Below are 27,320 nucleotides of genomic sequence, written 5' to 3'. Positions count from 1 at the left end.
TTGGTCACTAAGCAAATGTGTTACATTATACATATATTGACTATAATTTGTAATGGGGAAAAAAAAGATGATTTAATTAAATGCCAAATAAAAGATTTTTCACTTAGTGGTCTCTTGATCTTTGGATCTTATTGGGCATTGTTCATCGTAATGCCCCTGCATTGTTATACAGAATGAAAAGTAAATTTTCAAACATGCAAATAGAAATTACAGACTTGGAAAAGGGCATTTGAAACTTTCCCATATCAGCCTCAGGAGTGCAGTCCAAAGATCTGTGCTAGTAAACACGTTTCCAAACCATTAATTTGCCATGAAAATGAGTCTACTAATAAAACTTAAAGTATTATTTTCCACATTTATTCTGACCAAAGATTGTATCATATTTTGAGTCATTTGGACTGGACTTTTACAAGAACACCTCAATAGTTACATGAAATTATACATCTCCACCACAGCATATTGTAAACAGACATTTTTGGTATTGGTCGGTTTATAGCACATAGTCTGAGTTGAACTGGAAAACAAAGCAATTTTGTGCCGTTTTTTGTGGTTACATAAGATTCAACTGGTTTGTTAACAGATGTTTTATCTTTTTTTAAATGCACCAACTTTGTTTCTTCGTCCAACATCCTGTTGTTATTTTCAGTGACAGAAAAATAACTAGTTTCTTGTTTGTTCTGCACAACAAATGTGTGCTTTTCCACAATAATCCATGTGCATGGCAAATGCATGAAGAATCTCTACAGTTCTTTTGAAAAAAATAAATAAATAAAAAAAAAAATAAAAAACTTTTTAAAAAGTTTTATAGAATTTAAATAATGCAAAGAGCCATATTCTGTAATTCAGCTCATGGGTGGTTTGTTGTTTGTTTGTTTGTTTGTTTGTTTGCTTGTTTGTTTGGTTGGTTGTTTATATGGTTGGTTGTTTAAATGGTTGATTGACTGGTTGTTTATATGGTTGGTTGACTGGTTGTTTGTTAGCTGGTTGTTTGTTTGTTTATTTAGTTAGTTGGTTGTTTAAATGGTTGATTGACTGGTTGTTTGGTTGGTTGTTTAAATGTTTGATTGACTGGTTAAATGACTAGTTGTTTATATGGTTGGTTGGTTGGTTGTTTGTTAGCTGGTTGTTTGTTTGTTTATTTAGTTAGTTGGTTGTTTAAATGTTTGATTGACTGGTTGTTTGGTTGGTTGTTTATATGGTTGGTTGTTTAAATGGTTGATTGACTGGTTGTTTGGTTGGTTGTTTATATGGTTGGTTGTTTAAATGGTTGATTGACTGGTTGTTTGGTTGGTTGTTTAAATGTTTGATTGACTGGTTAAATGACTAGTTGTTTATATGGTTGGTTGGTTGGTTGTTTGCTGGCTGGTTGTTTGTTTGTTTATTTAGTTAGTTGGTTGTTTAAATGTTTGATTGACTGGTTGTTTGGTTGGTTGTTTATATGGTTGGTTGTTTAAATGGTTGATTGACTGGTTGTTTGGTTGGTTGTTTATATGGTTGGTTGTTTAAATGGTTGATTGACTGGTTAAATGATTGGTTGTTTATATGGTTGGTTGTTTGTTAGCTGGTTGTTTGTTTGTTTATTTAGTTAGTTGTTTGTGTCAATGGTTGATTGGCTGTTTGTTTAGTTTGTTGGCTTTTTGTTTTTTTTATTTTTTGTTTGTTTGGTTGGTTGGTTATCTGGTTGTTTGGTTGGTTGGCTTTTTATTTTTTTATTTTTTGTTTGTTTGGTTTGTTGGTTGACTGGTTGTTTGGTTGGTTGGCTTTTTGTTTTTTTATTTTTTGTTTGTTTGGTTGGTTGGTTGGTTATCTGGTTGATTGGCTGGTTGTTTGTTTGTTTGTTTGTTTATATGTTTGATTGACTGGTTGCGTTGTATGTTTTTGGTTGATTGGTTGTTTGTTTCACATGTAATATGTGGCACAGATTAAATTTTGAGTGTACAGGCCAATTCACTTCACCGACAGATGCAGACCAACGTCGATGGTTGGTCGATGGACGTCACTTCTCTAGTGTGAATTGGCCTTATAAATTCCAAACGTATTAATAAAATAGGTTAATTTCTTTTTTTTTTTATTATTTGAATTTGAAAATAAAAATAACAATGTCTAACACTAACGCTGAAATGAAATTTATTCAATCTGCCAAAGAACCTTGTCAATATGCTGCCATAACAGATCCGTTCTGGATTGTTTCGACTGTTGCTGAGAGATGCCTTGTGACTCATAACTCTGCTATAGATGACAATTATTATATACTGTGGTGGTGAAATATTTCTGTCTGTATACTTAACCGTGTGTACCAACTGAAAGAAGACATTGTACAACTTGAATTTTAAACCTATATGTGAAGTTAGTGTTCAGCTGGCCGCTGTAGTGAGTGAGGAGGTGGAGCTAGTGCACTGTCAATCATCTGATGTCATCCCTGTGTCCACAGATGACCGAGGGACGACTCTGCCAGGTGCAGCTCCTGGACGACAGGAAGCTGGAGCTCTTGGTTCAGGTAGAATGCTTCACAGTTCTGATCCCAGTTCTAGTCTATCCTCCCACTCAAGGGTAATGGACCTCAATAAACCTCACTGCCTCACATTATATTGATTAATGGATTTTCTCTCGCAGCCAAAGCTGTTGTCCCGAGAACTCTTGGATTTGGTCTCATCCCATTTTAACCTGAAAGAGAAGGAATACTTTGGGTTCACCTATGTGGATGACACGTGAGTACCTCTTTTAATTATGTTGTCTATAGAGGTTCCTCATTCCCATGGAACATTTGTAAAAATCTAGTTTCTGAAAACATAAAGGATGAAAGAACATGGCAAACCTGAATTTAAAGGCATAGTTCACCCATAAGTGAAAATTCCGTCATTAATAATCACTGTTCGATTCTTATGGATAACTTGTATGATGTCTATACTGTATGTACTTGTTGAAGCATCACGCTTTTGGTGAAATACTCTTTCAATGGAGGGACAGAAATATCTTAGATTTCATTAAAATGATCTTCATTTGCGTTTCGAAGCTGAATGAAAGGTTTGAAATGACATGAGAGTGAGCAAATGATGACAGAATTTTCATTTTTGGGTGAACTATCCCTTTAAGGTAAGATTCATAAGGTAGAATGTCGTAGTCAGTTCAGATGGTTTATTTGAATGAGCCAGTCCTGGAAATTGATTCACTGCTTCATCAAACCCATTCATTGATTTGTTGATTCATTGAAGACAAAGTGTTTTTCAAAGTCCCTGAACAACACTTAAAATAATGGAAGCTGGTTTCCACCACTGCATAAAAAATTAAAAAGTTAATTGCAAGTTTACATCTCACAATTCTGACCTTTTTTCTCGCAATTGCGAGTTTACATCTCACAACTCTTGACTTCTTTTCTCAGGATTGTGAGATATAAACTTGCAATTGCAAATTAAATCCAATTCTGAGGGGAAAAAAATACTATTGCGAGTTTATATCTCGCAATTCTGAGAAACGTCAGAATTGTGAGATAAAAAGTCGCAATTAACTTTTTTTTTTCTTTTTTTTCAGTTGCAGAAACAAGCTTCCATATAAAATACATAAAAATGTCAATGTTAAAACTAAGTTTTTGTTAAATACCTCTGTTCATCACTATGATGTAATGGAGATTGCATATGTATCATTTCCCTTAGAAAATATAATGTTGTGGTACTATAATATAGTATGGTTTTACTTAAAGGGGTCATACGATGATGCTAAAAAGAACATTATTTTGTGTATTTGGTGTAATGAAATGTGTTTATGCGGTTTAAAGTTAAAAAAACACATTATTTTCCACATACTGTACATTATTGTTTCTCCTCTATGCCCCGTCTTTCTGAAACGCGTCGATTTTTACAAAGCTCATCGGTCTGAAAAAGCGAGGTGTGCTCTGATTGGCCAGATATCCAATGCGTTGTGATTGGCCGAATACCTCAAGCATGAGACGGAAATGTTACGCCCCTCACATACTGTTGATGCCGTGTACCGGCCTGAGTGACGAGACAAAAAATGGCTGACTCTGAACTTTTGTAAAGAATATCTCTTTGGATTTGAGACTTTAGTCTTTGCAACTTTACAGATCTTCTTTATGCACCAAGAGCTTGTAACACTCCAAAGAGAAAGGAAAAATTTAAATCGCATCATATGACCCCTTTAAATATATATATACAGTGTCACTATTGTACATATGGAAAAACATGGTATTGTCAAGGTGCTATGTTAAAAAAAAAAACTATTAATACTATGGCACTTTTTATTAGTGTTATTATTCCAATGCATCTCTCTGCTTTCCTCCCAAACGTACTTTTACTCTTTTAGAGTCAAATGTTATACAAACTCTTTACAAACTTGTTTGAGTGAATCATTTAAAAGAAGCCGGAATCACTGAGGCAACATGTATTTCTATTCAGTTCCACTTCAGTCCTGTTGAAGTCATTTCTGTGCAGATGATTTTCATCTATTAGTGTTAAATTGCAGAGCGTTTACTGGGTTGAATCAGAATGTGGGCTTGCACATTTCAGTCAGATGACCTTTTCTCTTCCAGTGGTCAGTGCAAATGGCTGCAGCTGGACCGCAGAGTGCTGGAACACGACTTCTCCAAGAAATCAGGGCCTATTGCGCTTCAGTTCCTGGTGAGGTATGTGATCTCTGCCTCGTGATGTCTGAAGTCACATGACCACAGCGACCACAGAATGCAGCACATTCCTGGACTCAATCACTGCTCCAAAGAAGCACCTTGTTTTTTGTCTACGGCTATATGACTCGCCTTGTTTAGCGCTACAAAATTGTGATTTGTCATTTGCAGGTTTTACATCGAGAGTATTTCACTTCTGAAGGAGCACACGACTGTGGAGTTGTTCTTTCTGAATGCCAAGTCCGCCATCTATAATGTGAGTACATTTGTGTCTGTTTACCCACTGCAGTGATTCACTGTCTCATTTCTCGCCTCTAGAAACAATTAGGAAGCCACAGACCTCAGACAGTTAATATGAGTTATTGCATCCCAAGGCCATTGGAAGGGAATGTGTCACTGATTGGCTTGTGAATCAAGAAAAAAGAAATTCTTGCAAGATTCTTCATAATCATCAAGACCAACATAAGCAAATATTTTGGGCATTATTTTTTTCACTGTTCATTATGGTCCGGGTTTTCCCCACCACTTTATTAGCTTGCGGCAGAATTGTATCTAATACAGAGGCAAAATTTAATTTGCGTTTGCTCTGAAATCTGTTATTTTTAATTTTATTGCTGTTTGTTTGTTGGCGGAAAGCGGCAGCTGTTTTCTCAGTAACACTTTACAATAAGGTTAATTAGTTAACATTAGTTAATGCACTGTGAATTAATATGAACAACTGCATTTTCATTAACTAACATTAACCAAGATTAATAAATACTGTAATAAACTGTATTGTTCATTGTTAGTTCATGTTAGTTAATACATTAACTAATGTTAACAAATGACACCTGATTGTAAAGTGTTACCGTTTTCTCCTATAAATGTAAGATTTATGTATTTGAATGGCATATAAAATGTACATCCATTTGGATTAAACAGTAAACATAAACTAATAAATAAACTAATAAACTTAAAGGGATAGTTCACCAAAAAATGAAAATGTGATGTTTATCTGCTTACCCCCAGGGCATCCAAGATGTAGGTGACTTTGTTTCTTCAGTAGAACACAAACGAAGATTTTTAACTCAAATCAGAGGTAAAAAACGATATATATACTGTTCAGTTTCTTGCACAGACCGATCGTTTAGTGTCTTTACACATCAATGTATCGTCACGAGCCGCAGGGTTTAATTTGGTTTTGTTTGTGTATGTTTTTTTTTACTCTCAAACTACTCCCCCTCAAGTAGTTTCCAAACCTGTATGAATTTCTTTATTCTGCTGGACACAAAGGAAGATATTTGGAAGAATGTCAGTAACCAAACAGATCTCGCCCCCCATTGACTACCATAGTAAGAAAAATAAATACTATGGTAGTAAATGGGGGGCGAGATCTGTTTGGTTACTGACATTCTTCCAAATATCTTCCTTTGTGACCAGCAAAACAAAGAAATTCATACAGGTTTGGAACAACTTGAGGGGGAGTAAATGATCACAGAATTTCCATTTTTGGGTGAACTATTCCTTTCAGTGTACTAGTTAGATATTATGTAATTCAAATACATAAATCTTATATTTGTGCGTAAATATTTTTTGAGTGCACACACACCTGTCAGACACAGAAAGCTCAAATCTGTAGCTTTCAATCTGTTACAGTTAAATCACATACATCATATAAATATGTGTCTCCAATGTACAGTGGTAATTTATTATAATGAACGGTTATATTAGGACAGTTGGTTGATTGAATATATTTTATATATATGACAGACTATTTACTGGTGAAAACAGTAAAAGATCATTTGAAACTATTTGTGTATAACTTAATTATTATTCATGAGCCAAACCATTCCACTAAAACAAATTGAAGCCCATGGCAGGAATATCACATGCTTAGTCTCTCCTGACGTTAATATATGGCCATGATGAGAATGATTTCAAAGCGTTGTTATTCACAGAACACATTTAAAAGTGATTCAGAATGAGTTGTTGAAGTGAAGGTTTTCTTGTTTGTGCACAGGGTGGCATTGAGGTGGAAAGTGAGTTGGTTTTTAAATTAGCTGCTCATGCACTGCAGGTGAGACTATCAGAGCTTTAAGACATGAGATGCTTTTTATTGTTTTAGTCAGTGTCATGTATTAAATGCACATTTTGTTTTACAGGAATCTAAAGGAGACTATATAAGGTGTGTACTCAGTTTTACCACACTTACAGAAAAATACCTATTTTAACGTCACTTTACTGTCAAGTGTTGAGATACCCAGGGGTATATGAAGGTACCCAGGGGTATATGAAGGTACTGCAGGAGGTCTGTGGACTGATATATAAAACACACAGACACACACACACACACACACACTCACACACACACACAGACACACACTCACTCACACACACAGACACACACTCACTCACTCACTCACTCACTCACTCACTCTCTCACACACACACTCACACACACACACATAATTAATCTTGAAATGAATTGGTTGCTTCTGAAGTGAGTAAAATCACCTTTAAAGTAAATCTCTCTGTGTCGGGCAGTACAGTGCGCAGTGAATCTAAGATATGGCAAAAGACATTAAGGGTTGTTAATTGAGAAACAAGGTCAGCATGAGATTAGAGTTATGCAATAATGAAAGTCCATTTTTTATAATAGGATCAGAAAAGTTTGAGTTTTTAAAGGAATAAATTCCGTCATCATTTCCTCAGAATCACATCTTTCATTAAAACGCGCTGCATGTTGAAGTGTATTTGTGTTGATTTTAGTGATGAAAACACCAGAGCAGATCTGAAGAAGCTTCCAGCGTTGCCCACTAAAGTCCTGAAGGAGCATCCGTCTCTGGCATACTGGTAAAACATGTTTTCATACAACTATTCCAATAGGAAACACCTGTGTAAGATAATAAGATCTTTATGAAGCTCATTAAATGTAGTTTTACATAAAATCCCAATGATTTTTGAAAAATAAACTAATAAATCAAATTAATAAATTTCAATTGCGTAAAAAGAAAAGTCTGAGATTTTTAAAATTATTTCTGTTATTATAAAAGAAATTATAATTATTGTATAAATTTTTATTCAGCAAGGACGCATTAAATTGATCATTGATGACAGTAAAGAAATGTTTTTTTATTCATCCAAGAAGCCTGAAAAATAAAATGTATCACAGTTTCTACAAAAATATGAAGGAGCACAACTGTTTTCAACATTGATAATAATTATAAATGTTACTGAGCAGTGAATCAGCATATTAGAAAGATTTCTAAAGGATCATGTGACACTGAAGACTGGAGTAATGATGCTGAAAATTCAGCTTTGCACCACAGAAATAAATTACATTATAAAATATATTCACATAGAAAACATTTATTTTACATTGTAATACTATTTCACAATATTACTGTTTTTACTGTATTTTTTGTTCAAATAAATGCAGCCTTGATGAGCATAAGACAGTTTTCTTTCAAAAACACAAAACATTTTTACCGCAATCTTACCCCAGATTTTTGGACAGTAGTGTATATTTTCTGAATACAAGTCTTAAAGGGGTCATATGATGCGATTTCAATTTTTCCTTTCTCTTTGGAGTGTTACAAGCTCTTGGTGCATAAAGAAGATCTGTAAAGTTGCAAAGACTAAAGTCTCAAATCCAAAGAGATATTCTTTATAAAAGTTAAGAGTCAGCCACGCCTACCTAAAATGGCTCGTTCTAGCACGCCCCCACATGTCTACATCACTATGTGGAAGTATTAGCATAATGCCGCCCAAATGTGCACGCAAAGAAAGAAGGCGTGGTTTCAGGAACAGCAGTAGTGTTGATGCAGCCATGTCAGGGAGACGCTGGAAAACAAAGCGTTTGAGAGAGGCGGGGCATAGAGGACATACAATAATGTACAGTATTTGAAAAATAATGTGTTTTTTTAACATTAAAGCATGTCAACATATTCTGTTACACCAAATACAGAAAATAATGATCTTTAAAATAGCATCATATGACCCCTTTAATATCTCACACATTTGCACATTTTGCTTCTCATGAAAATGCATTTTGTTTTTAGGATTTTTAAATATAGTAACTGAACGACAATACAAAATACTGATTAAAATGTGATTTCTATTAATGTATATGTATATGTACAGTATATGTGTATACTGTATGTATATGTATATAATAGCTTGCTAAAAAAAATTAAATGAAGTGCCTTGTTGTCTGATATGTTGTTCTCACAGTCGAATGCTGTTTAATTACTGGCGGTGCTGATGTGTCATTTAAGGCAGAGGCACAGACAGCTGTGAGATTTACATTGAGCCCACGAGTCAGTGATGCTGAAGCTGCATTTATAGCCCTTTATGAGAGCTTTATGGCTGATGATCCGCGCTCTGCTGTCTTTATGCTGAGGTTTGGGAATATGTCCTCCGTGGAGCAGGTTTCATCATCCTTCTCTTTTGCAGCGAGGAGCGTGTGATTGAGCACCACAAGCTGTTGAAAGGGCTCTCCAGAGGACAGGCCATTGTGCAGTGAGTATCGGAAAAACAATGATTAGCCTCAGGGGGGCGGGCCGTCAGGGGAGACCTGCTTAAATCCTCAACGCCCACGCCTCAGGCCTGATGTGAGCCGATGCTGTAGATATTTAAGACGCTGTTAAACATCAATCTTAAGCAAATGAGTAACTGATCATTACGTCTGTTTCAGATATTTGACCCTTGTGGAGTCACTGCCCACATTTCAGTTATCAGTCAAGAATACACTAGAATACATTTTATATAATTTATATAATAATATATTTATATAAGTTATGTAATTTTATATATTAGCCGATACAGCTCTGTACTGTTCCTGTTGATAGAGATCAATTAATGTTGAATTTTTACGCCTAGTACTAATTATTTTTATGTTTTATGTAAGTGTCTGATAAGTAATATGCAGAACCATTTTCAATTATTATTATTTTACTTTCAGATTACCCAATTAAAATAAATAATAATTACACTACAACTAGTGTTATTTTAGTATCATTTAGATACTATTATGTTAATATTTTATTATATTATGATTTTGTTAATATTTTGAATGAGAGTTTGTTTTTATATTTTTCTGCTTTCATGTAAATTTTTGTTTAAATGTTATAAACTAAATGAAAATGAGAAATGTTGTCTTGGTAACTAGCTGAAATAAAATACGTTTTTTTTAAATTCAGTTTTCAGTTTCAGTTAATATTAGTTTTATTTCAAGTAACGAAAATGGTTTTACTTAACTATAATAACCCTGCTTCTGAGATGCCAAAAAGCTTAAAACAAGGGGGAAAAAGCCGTGGGGTTTGTTTATTTATTTATTTATTTTTAATTGTTAAAGTAAATTCTCTGAATGAGAATTTTTGCCCCCTCGTTGGGTCATTTTGGGGATCGTGGCTAAGTTTACATTTTTTAATATTTCAGGTTACATTTTATCTTAAGGTGATGTCATTACAGTGTAATTACATAAATAAGTAATATTAATTAATATGGAATTAGGATTAGGGTTTGGTTTGGGTTTTTTTTTTGCTTGTAATTATGCACACTTTACTGTTATTTCTATAGTAAGTACGCATTACACATTACTATGTGTCACAATGTCATCTTAAAATAAAGTGTTGCCAGATTTAAATATTTATTAATAAAAATGGTCTTTCAGGCTGTTGGTGTGTAACTAATGGAAAGGTCTTTCTTGTCTGGCAGGATAAACAAGGACTTCCGTGGTGGCTGGGCATCAGCTATAAAGGCATAGGACAGTATGACCAGCAAGATAAAGTAAAACCTCGAAAGGTACGTTGTGTTTTCCTGTCTCTGGGCATTGGAGGAATATTTGTTATATAAACAGAATCATGAGTCATTGTACAGAGCTCAGTATATCCTGTGAAATGAGGCTTTGATTTCCCCAGATGAGGCTCACAGCATGTCAGCACTTGCTGTCATGGTTTATTTGCACTTGAGGCTATGATGATATAGAAATGAGCAGTGTAACATTCTACACGTATAGTCTGCATGTTACGTAAAACAGTGTGCTGATGAAACACACGGGAAGAAAAAACAACTGTTGTACTGGTGTGCATTGTAAATATCTGATATATGAAATATTCAATATTTAATTGGATACATTATATAAAGGTACAAACTGACTGGAAATCAGAGCTCTATGAAAACTCATTTTATTTTTTTCTGGACTCTGTTTTAATGTTTTGAATGACATTTTATTAATAAAAAATCATGTCTAATTAATTGAAATCATAAAATCTACACAATCTAACAACAATTGAATAAAAGTTGAACAAAAATTACATAAATATTTTTTTCCTCCTCAAATTTCATTTTATTTTTTACCAAATTCTGTTTTATTTATTTTTATTTTTCCATTCAATTTGAATGGTTTCATTTAATTTTAATAATAAAAAAGCATGTCTAATAAATAGAATTAATAAAAATATCGTAATAATTTATTAAATGTTTTACAACAATAAGGCCCTATGAAATTTTTTCAGAAATTCTGTGTTGTGTATTTAAATTTTTCTGGTAATCAAATTAAGTCATAAAACGTCAACAATTTAATTAATCTTTTAATCAAATAAAATAAACAATCCATTTATCTTTTGGCAAAAGCTGCACAACAGAGGTTTACTGTTAAAATTAATAGAAAGAAAATAAAGTTTTAAATAATTCTTTTATTAGTGTTCGTATTACATTGAGAAGTACACTCTACTGTACAATAGTGATATATTTCTGTCATAATTTCTTCAAGTTAAACCGAACTGTGGATGGGATGCTGTGAAGCAGTGTTGCCAAGTCTGCAGTTTTCCCTATTACTACCTTTACACTGTTGCTTAAAGTGTTATTTCGATGAAGGGGACAGCACTTGATTGGGTTAGTATTGATGAACAGCTGGGTTGGTTTTGTTTCGCAGACCTGGCAACCCTGCCGTGAAGACCTTTGAGTTTCTGTGTGCATCTGTCAGTAGTTTTTCCTCCAATGAATCAGTAAAATGCTCAAGAAGTGACTCACAGAGCAGCTCTGGGGATGAAGTTCATGTGTTCATGGTTCATGTCCTTATATAGTGGGACTGCCGAGGCTGAAAACAGTAAGCTCTATTCTTATGACTGGGTTCCGTGCGCGTTTTCCCCATCGGCCCTAAAATCATAGTAGAGAGATTGTGGCACTGATAATGCACAGAATGATGTAACACAGCACACACATGGGATTATGAACTGAAGAACTGGTTTAGGATTCTCAGGTGGAGCAGTGACCCAGCCTGAGTGAGAGTGATCCACCCTGGGCTTTAGCTGAGGTTCACAGCGGGGAGGAGAGGTATCTGACTGATGTCATGAGCAGCGAGGCTGGGCCAAGACTGCGTGCCTGATTTTTTTTCCCCCAGCAACCATATACTTTTACTACTTTGGTGTAGTAACATCAGCTTTTACTACTAATGGTAGAATAACCATAAAAATTGTAGGTTTACTGTCAAATGTCTAAAATAAAAAGGGGCCTTTCAAAGGTTTGGGGTCAGATTTTTAAAAAAAAAAAATTAATACTTTTTTTTTTTTTTTTTTTTAATGGATGCATTAAAACCGCAGCCTTGGTGAACAGAAGGGACTTCTTTTGAAAACATAAAAAATCTTACCAACCCCAAACTTTTGAATGACAGTGTGTTTACTCAATAAGATTGAATCAACTTCAGTATGTATTTAGTTATTATTTATATATGTGACCCTGGACCACAGAACCAGTCATAGGGGTCTATACTTTGAAATTGAGATTTATACATTTATAGCTGAATAAATAAGCTTTCCATTGATGTATGGTTTTGTTAGGATAGGACGATATTTGGCCGAGATACAACTATTTGAAAATCTGGAATCTGAGGGTGCAAAAAAAATCAAAATATTGAGAAAATCGCCTTTAAAGTTGTCCAAATGAAGTTAGCACACACATGGGATTATGAACTGAAGAACTGGTTTAGGATTCTCAGGTGGAGCAGTGACCCAGCCTGAGTGAGAGTGATCCACCCTGGGCTTTAGCTGAGGTTCACAGCGGGGAGGAGAGGTATCTGACTGATGTCATGAGCAGCGAGGCTGGGCCAAGACTGCATGCCTGAGCTCCTGTAGGAAACCTGATGAGACAAGTCAGGAACCGCGAGTAAAGACGGCTTCAGCAGAGTAGACGGTAACATAATGAAGAAGCTCAGGATTTGATTAACATCATTTGACCTTCCAAACCACCGGTAAGAGGCTCTAAAAGCTGGATAATTCAATTTCACACGTGAAGTCTTGAGAGAGTTTGTTTAAAGTTGTCCAAATGAAGTTCTTAGCAATGCATATTACTAATCAAAAATTAAGTTTATATATATTTACGGTAGGAAGTTTACAAAATATCTTCATGGAACATGATCTTTACTTAATATCCTAATGATTTTTGGCATAAAAGAAAAATCAATCATTTTGACCCATACAATGTTTTTTTTTTTGGCTATTGCTACAAATATACCCCAGCGACTTAAGACTGCTTTTGTGGTCCAGGGTCACATATGTATTTAATATACGTATTATATATGCATTTAGTAGGACAAAAGGAGGATTTTTTAAAAGAATCTTCATGCAAGAATCGTCCTGTCATCAATGGCAGTTTATAATGACCATGTCTGTCGATCTCAGAAAGGCCTGAAATTTAATCATTTACTAATAATGTTGTCCTCCTCTGTATTGTTCGCATTACATTTTTTTTTTTCATATTCTTAAAATCATAATGGAATAATCATAAGTGAATATAATATGGGGATTGTTGTGGTTACATGCAGTACTGCAGCGGTTGCCAGGTTGACGTGTAGCGAGCCAGGCGAAGCACCTGGACTCTAGAGATCAGCCCGTGAAACTCTCTCTCACATGTTGTTTTGTCCTGCTTTAGCTCTTCCAGTGGAAGCAGTTGGAGAACTTGTACTTCAGAGAGAAGAAATTTGCTGTGGAGGTGAATGACCCTCACAGGTGAGGAGAAAAGGTGGTTTTGAAGACTGATCTGGGATCTGTGTGTGTGTATAAGAGATCATATGAGAGCTGGTTTCCACCATATATAAACTACTGTTGAAAATATTTGGGGTTGGTAAGATTTTTTAATGTTTTTTGTAAGAAGTCTCTTAGGCTCATCAAGTCTGCATTCATTTGATACAGTAATATTCTGAAATAGTATTACAATTTTAAATACCTCTTTTCTATGTGAATATATGTTAAACTGTAATTTATTCCTGTGATCAAAGCTGAATTTTCAGCATCATTACTTCAGTCTTCAGTGCATGATCCTTCAGAAATCATTCTAATATGCTGATTTGCTGCTTAAGAAACATTTCTGATTATTATCAATGTTGAAAACAGGTGTGTTGCCGAATATTTTTGTGGAAACCATGATACATTATTTTTTCTGTGTTTTTCTATTCTTTGATGAATGGAAAGTTCAGCGGAACAACATTTATTTCAAATAGAAATCTTCTGAAATGTATTTATTTTTGTATTTAATTTAATGCATCCTTGCTTAATAAAAGTATTAATTTATTTAAAAGAAAATCTTACTGACCCCAAACCTTTGGAGTGGTAGTTTATATCTCTTGCTTTAACTGTTTATGACTTGATCTCAACTCGCAAATCTAAAAAAAAAAAAAAAAATTGTTTATATAAATAGTTTTCTCTTCCTCTTCTCTAAAGCAGCGCAGCATGGCCTCGCCCCCTTTGCTGTCTTTTCCCGAGGGCGGGGTTTATCTGGGTTTGTGATGTCACGAACCCGGGAAGTAACTCGTTGTAGTCCCTACCAGCCGTTTTTTCTGCCAGAATTTTAAAAGACAATATCTCCGTTTGCATTGAACTTTCAGCTTCGTAACTTTGCAGATATTGTTTATGCTCAAACAGCAACATTACACACTAACTAACGTTAAAAAAGCGAAATCGCAATGAACCACCCCTTTAAAAAAAATGTCTTAATATGCAATGTGTTAGTTGCTATTTTTACAGTGTAAATTCAAGTATTTTCCAGTTTCCTCTCTGAATGTGTTCCAGTGACCATGCTGCATGTGTGTGTGTGTGTGTGTGTGTGTGTGCCTGCAGGCGAACAGTGACTAAACGCACATTTGGTCAGACGGGACTGGTGATCCACACTTGGTATGCCAGTCACTCATTGATCAAAACCATCTGGGTCATGGCCATCAGCCAACACCAGTTCTACCTGAACAGAAAACAGAGCAAAGTAAGTCACCACACACCACTGTTGAGGTCTAATCAAGCAGATTGCTCACACATATCTATATAAGTGCAGTAGATTCATATGGATTGTTAAGATTCAAAACCAAAAAGTTACATCAGGCGTTACACCATTCCAGAATTATGAAACATTTCCTGTTCTTAATAATAGTCACTCTACACCCACTGTCTTGTGGCAGAGCAGAGGAGTGTGTGTGTGTGTTTGTGTGTTTCATAAATATTCCTGTTTTCAGGTTGTATCTTTTTTCATCTAGAACAAAAATTAGGAACTGTAAAAAATAAACACTTCTGTATCCCACAGAAAAGAAAGATCACAAAATAGTTAACCCTGTAAAGCCTGACATAGATGCATAATTTTTTTGAAATGGAACAATACAGAGAATTTTTTTTTAAATATATATTTTTTAAAAATCTACAATTTTTTTTAAATAAAGAAACCATGATACATAATTTTTTCTGTGTTTTTCTATTCTTTGATGAATGGAAAGTTCAGCGGAACAACATTTATTTCAAATAGAAATCTTCTGAAATGTATTTATTTTTGTATTTAATTTAATGCATCCTTGCTTAATAAAAGTATTAATTTATATAAAAGAAAATCTTACTGACCCCAAACCTTTGGAGTGGTAGTTTATATCTCTTGCTTTAACTGTTTATGACTTGAGCAGAGGAGTGTGTGTGTGTGTTTGTGTGTTTCATAAATATTCCTGTTTTCAGGTTGTATCTTTTTTCATCTAGAACAAAAATTAGGAACTGTAAAAAATAAACACTTCTGTATCCCACAGAAAAGAAAGATCACAAAATAGTTAACCCTGTAAAGCCTGACATAGATGCATAATTTTTTTGAAATGGAACAATACAGAGAATTTTTTTTTAAATATATATTTTTTAAAAATCTACAATTTTTTTTAAATAAAATAAAATAAAAAATTATCTATGAATAATCAAGTAAACCAAAGCTGCTTCGGTCTAGTAAATGATCATATTGAAATTTTACTAACAATATCAAATTTTTTACATTTACTTTATAAAAGATTTAAACGCGTGAAGAAAAAGACAAGTAAACCATGACCTGAAGAGTGATGCATTTTGATGATATTAAGCATAGAAGGCATGTGGTAGATTGTGTACAGCAGGTTTTGATGATGCTGATCATTTAGAGACCTATATAGTAGACTGTATAGGGTTAATATAATATCCCGTATCCTATTTATATCAATTAACAGGCAAAAATCACCACAGCCAGAACTTTAGGAGACATCGCGACTGACCTGACAGAGAACGGAGCATCAAAGATGAACAAACTGAGTGCAGGGGTGAAACATCAGCTCATCATGGCCAGTAACGGGAGTCTGGTTTCAACAGGTACATGAGCTCTGATCCTCAGAACAGTTCAACAGTATTTGATGGTTGAGTCAGCCTCTGTTTATCCACGTGTCCACACACATCCACAGATATCCGTTCACTTATTTAGCGGTAATGAGCTGCTCAGATGGCTTCTTTTCCTCTTATTTGTTGCTTTCTCTCAAGCCTTTCCTGTAGACTCATTGTAGACTTAGCAATATGTCATTAAAGTTAATTGTACTTTAAATAGTCTTGACGTGATCTTTTTCTTTTTTTTTACCTGTCACCATGAATGCATGCAATATTTTATGCATTATTTCACAGGTTCGGCTGACTCTGAAATGAACGACGACCAGAAAAAAGAGAAACTTGCGGAGCTGAGAAAGAAAGAGAGCGAGATCCAGGATATGCTAAGCCAAAACCTGACAGAGCTGAAAGAAATATGCCTGCGGGAGGCTGTAAGAGCAAACAACAGTTGTTGTTTTTATTTTTGACTGTGTTATGATCACACTATAGAACATCCAGTCTAATAAATAACAGAATAGTGCATATACTATGTACTATAATAGTTATATTGCTTTTTACGCTATTCAATAAACCAGCAAATTGAGAAGCTTAGACAAAATTTGACCAGTTTATTTATTTATTTTTTTAAATTTTTTTCTTAGCCAGAGAAACTAGATTGTATAACCTGTATATACCATTAAAAGGTTTGGGCTCAACTTTTTATTTTTGAAGAAATTAATCATTTTAGCGAGCAAGGATGCATTAAATTTATAAAAATTGACAGTAAAGTAATTTATAATGTAACAAAATAATTCTATTTCAAATAAATGCTGGGGTTTTTTTTTTTACCTTTCTATTCATCAAGGAATCCTGAAAAATAAAATGTATCATGGTTTCCACAAAAAAAATACAAAATAATAATAATAATAATATATATATATATATATATATATAATCAGAAATGTTTCTTGAGCATCAAATCGGCACGTTAGAATGATTTCTGAAGATCATGTGACACTGAAGACTGGAGTAATGATGCTGAAAATTCAACTTTGCATCACAGGAATAAATTACATTTTAAAATATATTAAAATAGAAAACAGTTCTTTTCAATTGCAATAATATTTCACAATATTACTGTTTTTACTGTATTAAAAACATTATAAAAATCTTACCAAACTCAAACATTCAGAGCATTATAAAATGCTATATACTGAATATTAGGACCAATATGATCTCACTTTCTCATTACACTCACAGGAATGAGAATGATATTTTTTTGGCATTGCATTAATGCGAAGGAAATTTTTCTTTATGCAAATTGTTTGTTATTTCCGTCTTTTAATTTTGAGGTGAAATATGACCCACGCATGTTCTTTGCGACTTTCATCCATTAACAGCAAGTTTTATCTGTTTTCAGGAACTTACTGGCAAACTCCCAAAAGAGTATCCCCTCATCAAAGGCGAAACCCCTCCTCATGTTCGGAGGAGAGTCGGGACGGCCTTCAAATTGGATGACCTTTTCCCATATAATGAAGTTAGTGTGAAATACTGCCACACAACAATGTTGCCAAATAGAGGACTGAGTAATAGACACTGGGGGTTTGGCTCTATTGCTATGAGACTGTCCTGAGCTGGTCAAATGCCAACATGCTATTTTTAGCTCTGTATGTGTCTGTATGTGGAAGCGTTTGTCCTTTATCACCTGTAAAATTTTAGCTGCCAAATAATTTCAGCATGTGGCCTTGTATAGGAGATCAATCTTGGAAAAAAGGCACTAGTTTGATACAAATAATTCTGCTTATTGATTGGTGGCTTCAACCACAGATTTTTTTAGGTTGTGGCCTTAAAGACCCCATGGGATCATGACAGGTTATCATTTTATGGGTTATTATAACTCATCTGTATTAGCTGTGAGGCAATCTACATGCTAGAATACTTGTAAAAGTTGACAAAATAAGCATCTCTTTGCATTTTGGAAAACAGAGCACAAATACTGATGACTCTGCTCACTCATACCAACAGGCGTATTTACATTTTTGGACAGATTTATGAATAGAATACAAAAAAATCGACATTGTTTTGAATTTCCAGGATCCATACCTCAGAAATTTGGAGAGTCGCTTTGCGTTGCAGCAGAAAATCGTGGAGGCAGCCAAGAAGCTCGCTGCTGAGCTTGACATCTCTAAATTAGTGAGGAAAAAAAGGAGGAGGAACTGTCTGGATGCCATGCAAAAGCTGCAGGAGATCGAAGATGAAATGAACCAATACAGACTGAAGAAAGGACAAAAACCCACACAGAGAGCTTCTGTGATCATAGCCGGTATGTTAAAGGAACACTCCACTTTTTTTGAAAATAGGCTCATTTTCCAACTCCCCTAGAGTTAAACAGTTGAGTTTTACCGTTTTCGAATCTATTCAGCCGATCTCCGGGTCTGGCGGTAGCACTTTTAGCTGTAGCTTAGCATAGATCATTGAATCTGATTAGATCGTTAGCATCTCGGTCAAAAATGACCAAAGAGTTTCTATATTTTATACTATACTATATTTTATTACTATACCTAGTAATAATCAAGGAACTTTGCTGCCGTACCATGGGTGCAGTTAACTCTAGGGGAGTTGGAAAATGAGCCTATTTTCAAAAAAAGTGTAGTGTTCCTTTAAGACAGATGTTTGCTGAAGTGGCTCGTCACAGGTTTAGGACAACCCGTCATGCATAAAAACTACAAGATTTGTACTTTTGCATGAAAAATCTTGACCTGATCTTTAGTCATATAATCCATCTTTATTTAGAATAGTTTTAACACTTGTCAAAAAGAAGTGTGCTTAATTGTATTGAATGTGCACTTGTGTTCAAGTCTTAAAAATATATTTTTAAGAAACTGTACTTACAGATAATATAATATAAATAAAATTAAAGGCCACTTAAGTGACTTAAAGAGAGATGCTTCCATGACTGTTTCTAACACACTTAAGTACACTTTTAAAAAGTGCACTTTGTAATAATGTCATAATAAATGTTATACTTAAAAGTACATTTTATCATTGTTTTAATAATCTTTCGTAGTGTTTTAAAGAAGTACACTTATTTTAATGTGTTGATTAAAATAAAGCACATGCAAAGTACTTGATTGTAATTTTAACTGTAGGGTTAATCGAAATTACATTAAAAGTATGTACCAAATTGCTAATTTATCATTACAAATTACTAATTAAATAGATGACATACAAGTTTCAATAGTAATTACATTAAAGTATATTTTAGTTTATCATAAATGCTTGTCATTATGTCTGAAGGAAGACATTAATGCAAGATACACATGAACAGAAATACAGCTAAAAGACACAAGGCTGTGTAACAGTAAAGCAAATTATCACTGCAGTTTTACTGTGACTTTGATTGTGGCTCATGCAATATAATTCATATAGTGAATATACATATACATATGCTAGATATACATTTATTAGGCTATGAATTTAATGTGTTGGTTTAGTGTGATTAATTATAAAAAATAGGGCATAATCAATCAAACAACAATATATGCTATTGATTAATTTGATTAATCATTTCATGTAGTTAATTCAATTAAATGCTTGATTTAATTCATGTAGTGTTTCATTAACATAACATCATTTCTCTTTCTTCCATAGATGAACTGGCTCAGCCCGAGTGCAGCTCCCTGTGTGATAGTCTTCCTCTAGATGATGGTAATGACATCAATTATGAAACCACTATCAGCTCTCTGCTTATGTAATTAAGATTTATTACAATACACTACTTCACTTCCAGTGCTTCTCCCTCAGCATTGTTCCCTAATGTAGGCACTGAGTCATGCACATTGACACACTCATAATAGATCATTTGTCATGCAGAACCAACAATGAATTGATATAATATTATTTGAACTGGATGCAACCAAATGTAGCAGAGCAGAAAACACAGCAGTCAAAAACCATATTTGTGTCTTCAGAAGATGATGGCCAGAGGCCGCGTTCCCGCTCTGTCCAGTGTTCCCCGTGTCTCAGTCCTCCTCTGTCATCGTCCGGCCTGGAATACGACACCGAGAGACGATCCTCATCCAGCGACACACACCACGACAGAGCTCTTAACAGGTGTGAATACTCACAGTACAACATGATCTTCTAGGCTCAATAGGGTATATGTCGAACGTCACCTGACCAAACCCGGAAAACAGGTCTCATCGCTTCCGCTTGTCGGAGAACGTGTTAACAGCCGTATTAAATAATAGCTATATCTATGGACTTTTAAGATAATCAGTTAAACTAGCTAGCTATTTTTATTGTTGACGTTTTATAAAATTTTTATATCTAAATGTTAGTGAAAAGAATAACAATTTTTAGATATCAGTCTGCATATGTGATGGACATTGGTTATGATCATCATTGTTATCTACTTTGAAGGCATCTTGAGTAAAACTGCTTCATATTTAACGAAGCACATGCAAAACGCTTGAACCAGAAGCGACGAGACCCACTTAACAGAATACGGAAGTCTGTTGCGCATAACCCCTATCTCATGGAAAAAAGCAGCATTGTCCTTATGCAAAAACAATATTTCTTATTTTTTGTCTTGATTTTGGGGTTAAAGACTACCCAGACATTGTTCTTGACCGTTTTCGTAAGATTTAACGTCTGAGCTCTTGGTTTAGCCATCACCTGACATATCTCTTTCATCTGAAGTATTCTTTTGTCTGTTTTAATTCAGATTAGATCATGAGGTCAAAGGGCCAGGACGTTATTACCTCCCCCGAGAGGTGTTCTCTGCCCAAAGCAGTCCGTGTAAAACTTTACCCAGAATGCAGAAGGACCCCCGCAGCTTACCCCAAACCCCCGTCATGCCCCGTAATGCCTACAGCAGCAGCCAACTCAGGTGAGCTGACTTGGTCCATTAAAAACCACTCAGAAAATCTTACACTCACAACCACCTACAACACCCTAGAATTGTGGTGGCGACACAATTCAAACACAACTCACAATTTCTTCAAAAAATGTCAAAAAAGTCTAGTTGGCTTTGTGGTTTTTATATGATCTAAGTAGTTTATTTTATTCAGTGCACTCTCTTTCACCAAAACTTATTGGCCTCCTGTAGGTCGGAAGGTCACATCCGTGGTTTCCGGCACCGCAGCGGCAGTTTGGAGTCCCAGTCACAACTTCTCCACTCTCACTGTGCAAACAAGTCGGCCTTCCCTCTGTCTCCTTCCCGCCGTAGCAACAGCACTGAGGTGCTGGACGGCTGCTCGTCCTATACCAGCATGTCCAGCATGGACTATTGCCTTCCTTGCTCAGCCACTCCTCCCTACCGCATGCTGGACTCGCAATCCCACGACTACCGGCTCCACCGCAAAGTGGAGATCTACGGCAATACAGGCAGCATGCCCAACTTGGTCCCTCAAAACTCCAGCTGTTATGGCTACCAGCAGAATCACTACGGCCCTACCGCGTACAACGTGACTGGGTATCCCGGCTTCGAATATGAGCCTTGTTCTAATGGAGCTTACGTTTACGAGAGCGAACTCGAGGGTCACTATAACATCAACCCCACTTACCCAGCACATGGTTACCAGAGTCGTAGTCGAAACAGGCATTATGGAATAGAGGGGTCGGATAATTTGTCACAGAATCCATATGCCACCGTGAGGCCCCCTAGAGGACGACAGGGACCCTTGAATGAGGTGCTGACGAAGAACATGTACAAGGCTTTGGTGGCGGAGCATTTGAAGGGATGGTACAATCGCAGTGCTGGGCACAGGGACCCAGGTGCCTATCAGCTGGTGTACACCTACAAATATGACCGAGGTTCCCAGCACAGCCTGGGCTACCAGACGCTGCCCGCACCCTTCAGCCACTCCAGCAGAACCAACTCCGTCTCCTCAGGTAGGTTCCTCAAATATTACACAATATATAAAATCAATCATATTGGCGACAAAATGGCAGGTTCTGGTGCAGGGTTGCAGTAAGCAGTTGTTGGACCCGGTATAAACCATTAATCATGGGCCCCTTGGCTGAAATAGTGTTCTCAAGTGATCTGGATCCTTCTTAATCCAGTCCAGGCCACACTCAAGCCAAAAGGTCCAGTTGTTGTTTTTTTCTTTAAAACTCAGTAGTCACCAAATTTACTATAAGAACTGATGGTTTACAAATTGCACAGTGGAAATAAACCAATGAGAAGTAAGATAATGATTTGTTGTTGACTGCCACAACGATTCAAAATTCTAATAAACTTTGGCACGTCACTCGTCCTGCACCCCTTGTGCTATGGCAGGGGTAGGCAAGTTCGTTCCTAGAGAGCCGCTGTCCTGCAGATTTCAGCTCCAACCCTGAAAAACACCTCACCTGCCTATAGCCTTAGTAATCCTGAAGACATTGATTAGCTTGTTCAGGTGTGCTTGATTAGGGTAGGAGCGAAACTCTGCAGGACAGCGGCTCTCTAGAACCAAACTTGCCTACCCCTGTGGTATGGGAATGAGTGATACCTTATCATGCAGCTTGAGGAAAGTGTGCTAGTTCTATGATTTCTTTTTTTATCTGGTAGGCAATAAAATGGGCAGAACATCCTGTAGATGTGCACTGAGGGAAAGAATCAAGTCAAATCTGGAGGCCAGAATAATGCAGAGCCTAGGTCTTCAACCCTGCTCCTGGAGACCCACTGTCCTGCAAAGTTTATTTCCAACCTGCTTCAGCCCACATAGCCTGTGATTTTTCAAGTGATCCTGAAGATCCTGATTAGCTGGTTCAGGAGTGTTTGATTAGGGTTGTAGCTAAACTCTGCCGGACAGTGGCCTTCCAGGAGTAGGGTTGAAAACTTGTAGAGCAGGGGCGCCCAATCCTGTTCCTGGAGATCTACCCCATGCAAATTTCAGCTCCAAACTTGATCTAACACAACTGAACCAACTATTTAAGATCTTCAGGAGCATGTGATAATTATAGACAGCTGTGTTGGAACAGGGTTTGCTCTGAACTCTGCAGGTAGGTAGGTCTCCGGGAACAGGATTGGGCACCCCAGTTGAAGAGACTTGTGGTGGACACTTTGGCTTGGGCCAGTAAGCAACCACACAAAACATGTTAGCTACCACATAGCAGCATAGCAACCACACAGAGCACCTTAGAAACCACATAGCAGCCTAGCAACCACACAGATCGAATCTTATACCTCCCGATCTGCTCGCACACAAATCGGGGCTGCCCTGATTAATATCAAACATGTTTGATATTTAGGATTTTAAATCGGGATGATGACGGCTATGATTACATCAGTACTTTCACAATAGCCAATACGCGACCGCAAAACAAGCTGTTGTACGGGTCTGTTGGATAGAGTAGATGGAGAAACTGTTTGTGGAAGTTTTGCAATAACGCGACTGTCTGTATAATGTGTCGAAAACGTACCACAACCGTAAGGACAAAGAGTGTAGAAAGCTGCTAGCATGCTAGCTAACATATGTAAACATTGCTGAAACGTGTTTAAGATTTGAGGCAAGAAAATCTGCGAAGATTCTTATGTGTGTGCTGCAACCAGATTTCATAATCGGTTAGGATTTTAACACTCCTGTAGTCTGAGCCTTAGCAACCACACAGAGCACCTTAGCAACCACATAGCAGCCTAGCAACCACACAGAGGACCTTAGCAACCACATAGCAGAGCCCTAGCAACAACACACAGCACCCTAGCATTGTAGCAGTGAGTTTTGCATGGGTTTCTACCCCTAACATTTTTCTTGGAAACACTTTATTTTGATGGTCCACTTTAGACTTTCTGCTGACTGCAAGTAACTATATCAACTACCAGTCATTAGAATATTAGTAGACTCTCTGCTTAATGTCTGCTACAGTTAATTTTTATAGTCTCCAATAGACATTTTACTGACTATAAGTAACTTTGCAAGTACATGTCAACATATTTTACTAACTCTAACCTTAACCCTAACCTAACAGTCTACTAATACTCTAATAAGAGTTAGTTGACATGTAGTTGCAAAGTTACTTATAAAAGTTAGTAGAATATCAAAAGTGGATTATCAAAATAAAGCATAAACTTTTTTTCTGATGAAATTTAAGTTAACATTACTTGCCATATCACACCTCTCTTCCTCACTAGTGTCATCTACTGCCAGTGGAGGGGGAAACTGGCAGAATCATTTAGCCGTGGGTCTGACTGATGGTGAATTGCCAGATGGTCCCTTGAGCGCTGGGGCTTACAGTCCTTCATACAGTCGCAGTCCTACACACAACAGGTGAGATAGAAAATGTGAGGCTACTTTGGACAAGACCCACAAACCAGCCATTTAGGCATGTTCATAATAGGTGTATTTGTCAGTCTAACAAGGTTTGATATGCATATATGTTTATGAATGCTGGAATGTAAAGATTTATTTTAGTAACAGCTCTCAATTAAAAGTATACTTAAAAATATACTTGAACTTTACTTAAGTATACTTACTAAAATAAACTTGAAGTATACTACTTTTTGGTAAGGGTCTCCACACTGAATACCATAATATTCATTCTCTGCCTTGTGCAGGTGTGTCCAGTCCTGCTCCCGAAGGACCACCTTCTTGTACAGTTTAGCTTTAACCTGCTAAAACGCACCTGCCTGGGAGTATCTAGTAATTCTGGCACCTTGAGTTGCTGGTGCAGGTGTGTTTAATTAGGGTTCACCCTGAACTATTCAGGACAGTGGCCCTCCAGGACCAGGATTGGACAACCTTTCTGTGACTTTTGACTGGCGTCCTGTAGTAGGTTACTATAATCACTGTGGGCATCAAATTTAATCTGTCACTAATTAAAATGAGGCTTTGAGACTGTTATTATGTCATAATGGCTTAAGGCAGGGGTGTCCAGTCCTGTTCCTGGAGGGTGTTCAGCTTCAACACACCCACCTGGAAGTTTCAAGCGATTCTGAGGACCTTGATGAACTGGTTCAGGTGTGTTTAATTAGGACTGGAGCTGAACTCTACAGAATAGTGGCCCTTCAGGAGCAGTATTTGACACCCTGGCTTAAGGCCCTAGGTAACAGCTAATGTTTACATGTTGTGTTTTGACCTATAGACGTTTATGGAAATAAGCATTTTTACTTTGTCTTGTTAAATATGGGTTCTACCTTGACTAAGGTCTGTTGTATCAGTATTAGGCCATAGTAGAGTATTGTGTTGCAGTTAGGATTTGTGGCTGTACAATGTTTTTAAAAACATGCTAGTACTACACCTAAGATAATGTAACCAAAACCAATTATAAAAAAACAACAAATAGTGCAAACCAAACAAATAATAAAAACAAAAAGAGATCAGACAAACAAAAACAATCATAAAACAGAGATCAAATAATGCAATCAAAATGAAAAACAAAAACAAAAAGTGATCAAACAAAACAAAACAAAAAAGAGAAAGAGATCAAACAAATAATGCAAACGAAATGAAAAATAAAAATAAAAATTGATCAGACCAAACAAACAATAATAGCAAAGATCAAATAAACCAAACAAATAAAAATAGATCAAATAAACCAAACAATAAAAACAAAGAGATGAAACAAACAAAACAAATAAAAACAAGAGTTCAAAAAACTAACAATTTAAAACTAAACTAAAAATTTAAATTACATGCAATGTGCATTGTAGATTACAAAAACCGCAGAGTCAGAGCAATTTTGTTGTTTTATACATGCAAAATAAAATGTTTTAAAGGTTTGAAACATTTGAAGAAAAAAAGAAAAAAATCTAGCAGCCTCTGAGAGTCATTGTTGCAGATTTTTAGGATGAAAATAAAATCAGACAATACTACAATGTTTGTTAAATATTTTGTGGTGGCTTTACAAAACTTCAGTATGTAATTTATGTGAACTACACAATTTCTGCACTGTCAACTAGTTTAATTACGATGGTCCTCGGGTTTTTGGGTGTCTTTACGTGGTTCTTTCCAATCTGACTGCATTATTATGACAACCTCAACCTCAACTTCATCAACTGTTGATGTGTTTTAATGTTTGCATTTTCTCCTGTTGCTTGTGGCAGGTTCCCGTCAGAAAGTGCCACCTCTCACACATCAGAGCCGGTAGAGGTGTTTGGAGCCATGGCCAGCTGTTCTGACGCAGACCATTAAAGAGCAATGAGGACAGGCCAACCGTCAAACTGTCATCTTTCACTGATATGATTTCATTTTTTACACGTTAGAGACTGACACTGACAGTACTGGTTTAAAGCTCTTGTTATGCCCTCTCAAAACCTTGAGCTTTACTTATAGACCAGTGAAACAAGGAAAGAAACTTACGAATTTTTACAGGATGACCTCAATGTCTAGGATGGGAACTATCCATGAATGAAATGTCTTTTTGGAGAATGTCACTTTTTTGGAATAGCTCATTCCGCATGTCAGTCCCGTCACAGAGCACACGCTGATACTGCAGCAACACGACTGCTGTATTTGCCGACTTCTGGAGGACCAAAAGACATACCGGCACAACAGGAAGTAGAAAGGAAACAGAAGCACCTTACGGACAGATGTGGACCACGTGGACCTAATTCTCTCTCGTGCCTCAGAATGGGATGTGTTTCAGAGTGACAGGAGAACCGCTGTGGCCATGCTAGTGGACGTCTAGCCTAACAAATGACTCGTAAAACGCCCAGGACTGTCAGAGCATCAGTGTTTACGCTCATTAGTACTGTGGCGAGAAAAATAAACCAACCATATGAGACGTGCACACTTATAGTGAATGTCATTTCATACAGGAGTTTCTGAGAGAGTGAAGAAACTAGCCATATCACATGACCTTTTGGACCTTTTTTACATTGTCTCATGCAGAAGAGTGATAGAACAAAACACGGCAAGAACAAAATACTGTAAACATTATTATGACTGAGTGGCTGTTTTTTAAATGGCATTTTATTTTTAATTTATTGAGCTGTCTGTGCTTGTAGAAGTGCATATATGCATTCTGACTGTGTACCATTACATGACAAGTGAGTGGTTTGCTTGCTTGATACTGTAGATATTTTGTTCTGCACAAATTCTGTTAGAACAGCACTTGAATGAAGTAAAGCTTGGCAAGACCACGGATACAAGACCCTGGAAAACACA

The 27,320-nt window shown here is 36.2% G+C and overlaps 1 protein-coding gene across 1 annotated transcript; it reads left to right on the top strand.

The window, feature by feature from the left end:
- Window positions 1–2,431: 2,431 nt before the first annotated feature.
- On the top strand, window positions 2,432–27,320 carry LOC107748434 (FERM domain-containing protein 4B-like). Its single transcript, XM_016563208.1, has 22 exons — window positions 2,432–2,497; window positions 2,614–2,708; window positions 4,544–4,636; window positions 4,805–4,889; window positions 6,633–6,689; window positions 6,775–6,797; window positions 7,382–7,465; window positions 9,068–9,133; window positions 9,309–9,351; window positions 10,313–10,417; window positions 13,544–13,620; window positions 14,728–14,866; window positions 16,107–16,245; window positions 16,549–16,682; window positions 17,651–17,767; window positions 18,325–18,553; window positions 19,882–19,938; window positions 20,202–20,343; window positions 20,957–21,121; window positions 21,341–22,125; window positions 24,347–24,482; window positions 26,258–27,320. The coding sequence occupies exons 1-22, from the start codon at window positions 2,432–2,434 to the stop codon at window positions 26,343–26,345; spliced, it is 2,925 nt and encodes a 974-aa protein (XP_016418694.1). The 3' UTR covers window positions 26,346–27,320.

This window comes from Sinocyclocheilus rhinocerous, unplaced genomic scaffold (assembly GCF_001515625.1).
Source record: "Sinocyclocheilus rhinocerous isolate Xijiao unplaced genomic scaffold, SAMN03320098_v1.1 scaffold2515, whole genome shotgun sequence".
Lineage (NCBI taxonomy): Eukaryota > Metazoa > Chordata > Actinopteri > Cypriniformes > Cyprinidae > Sinocyclocheilus > Sinocyclocheilus rhinocerous.
The sequence above is the reverse complement of the archived record's forward strand: the minus strand, read 5'-3'. Positions and strand labels throughout refer to the sequence as shown.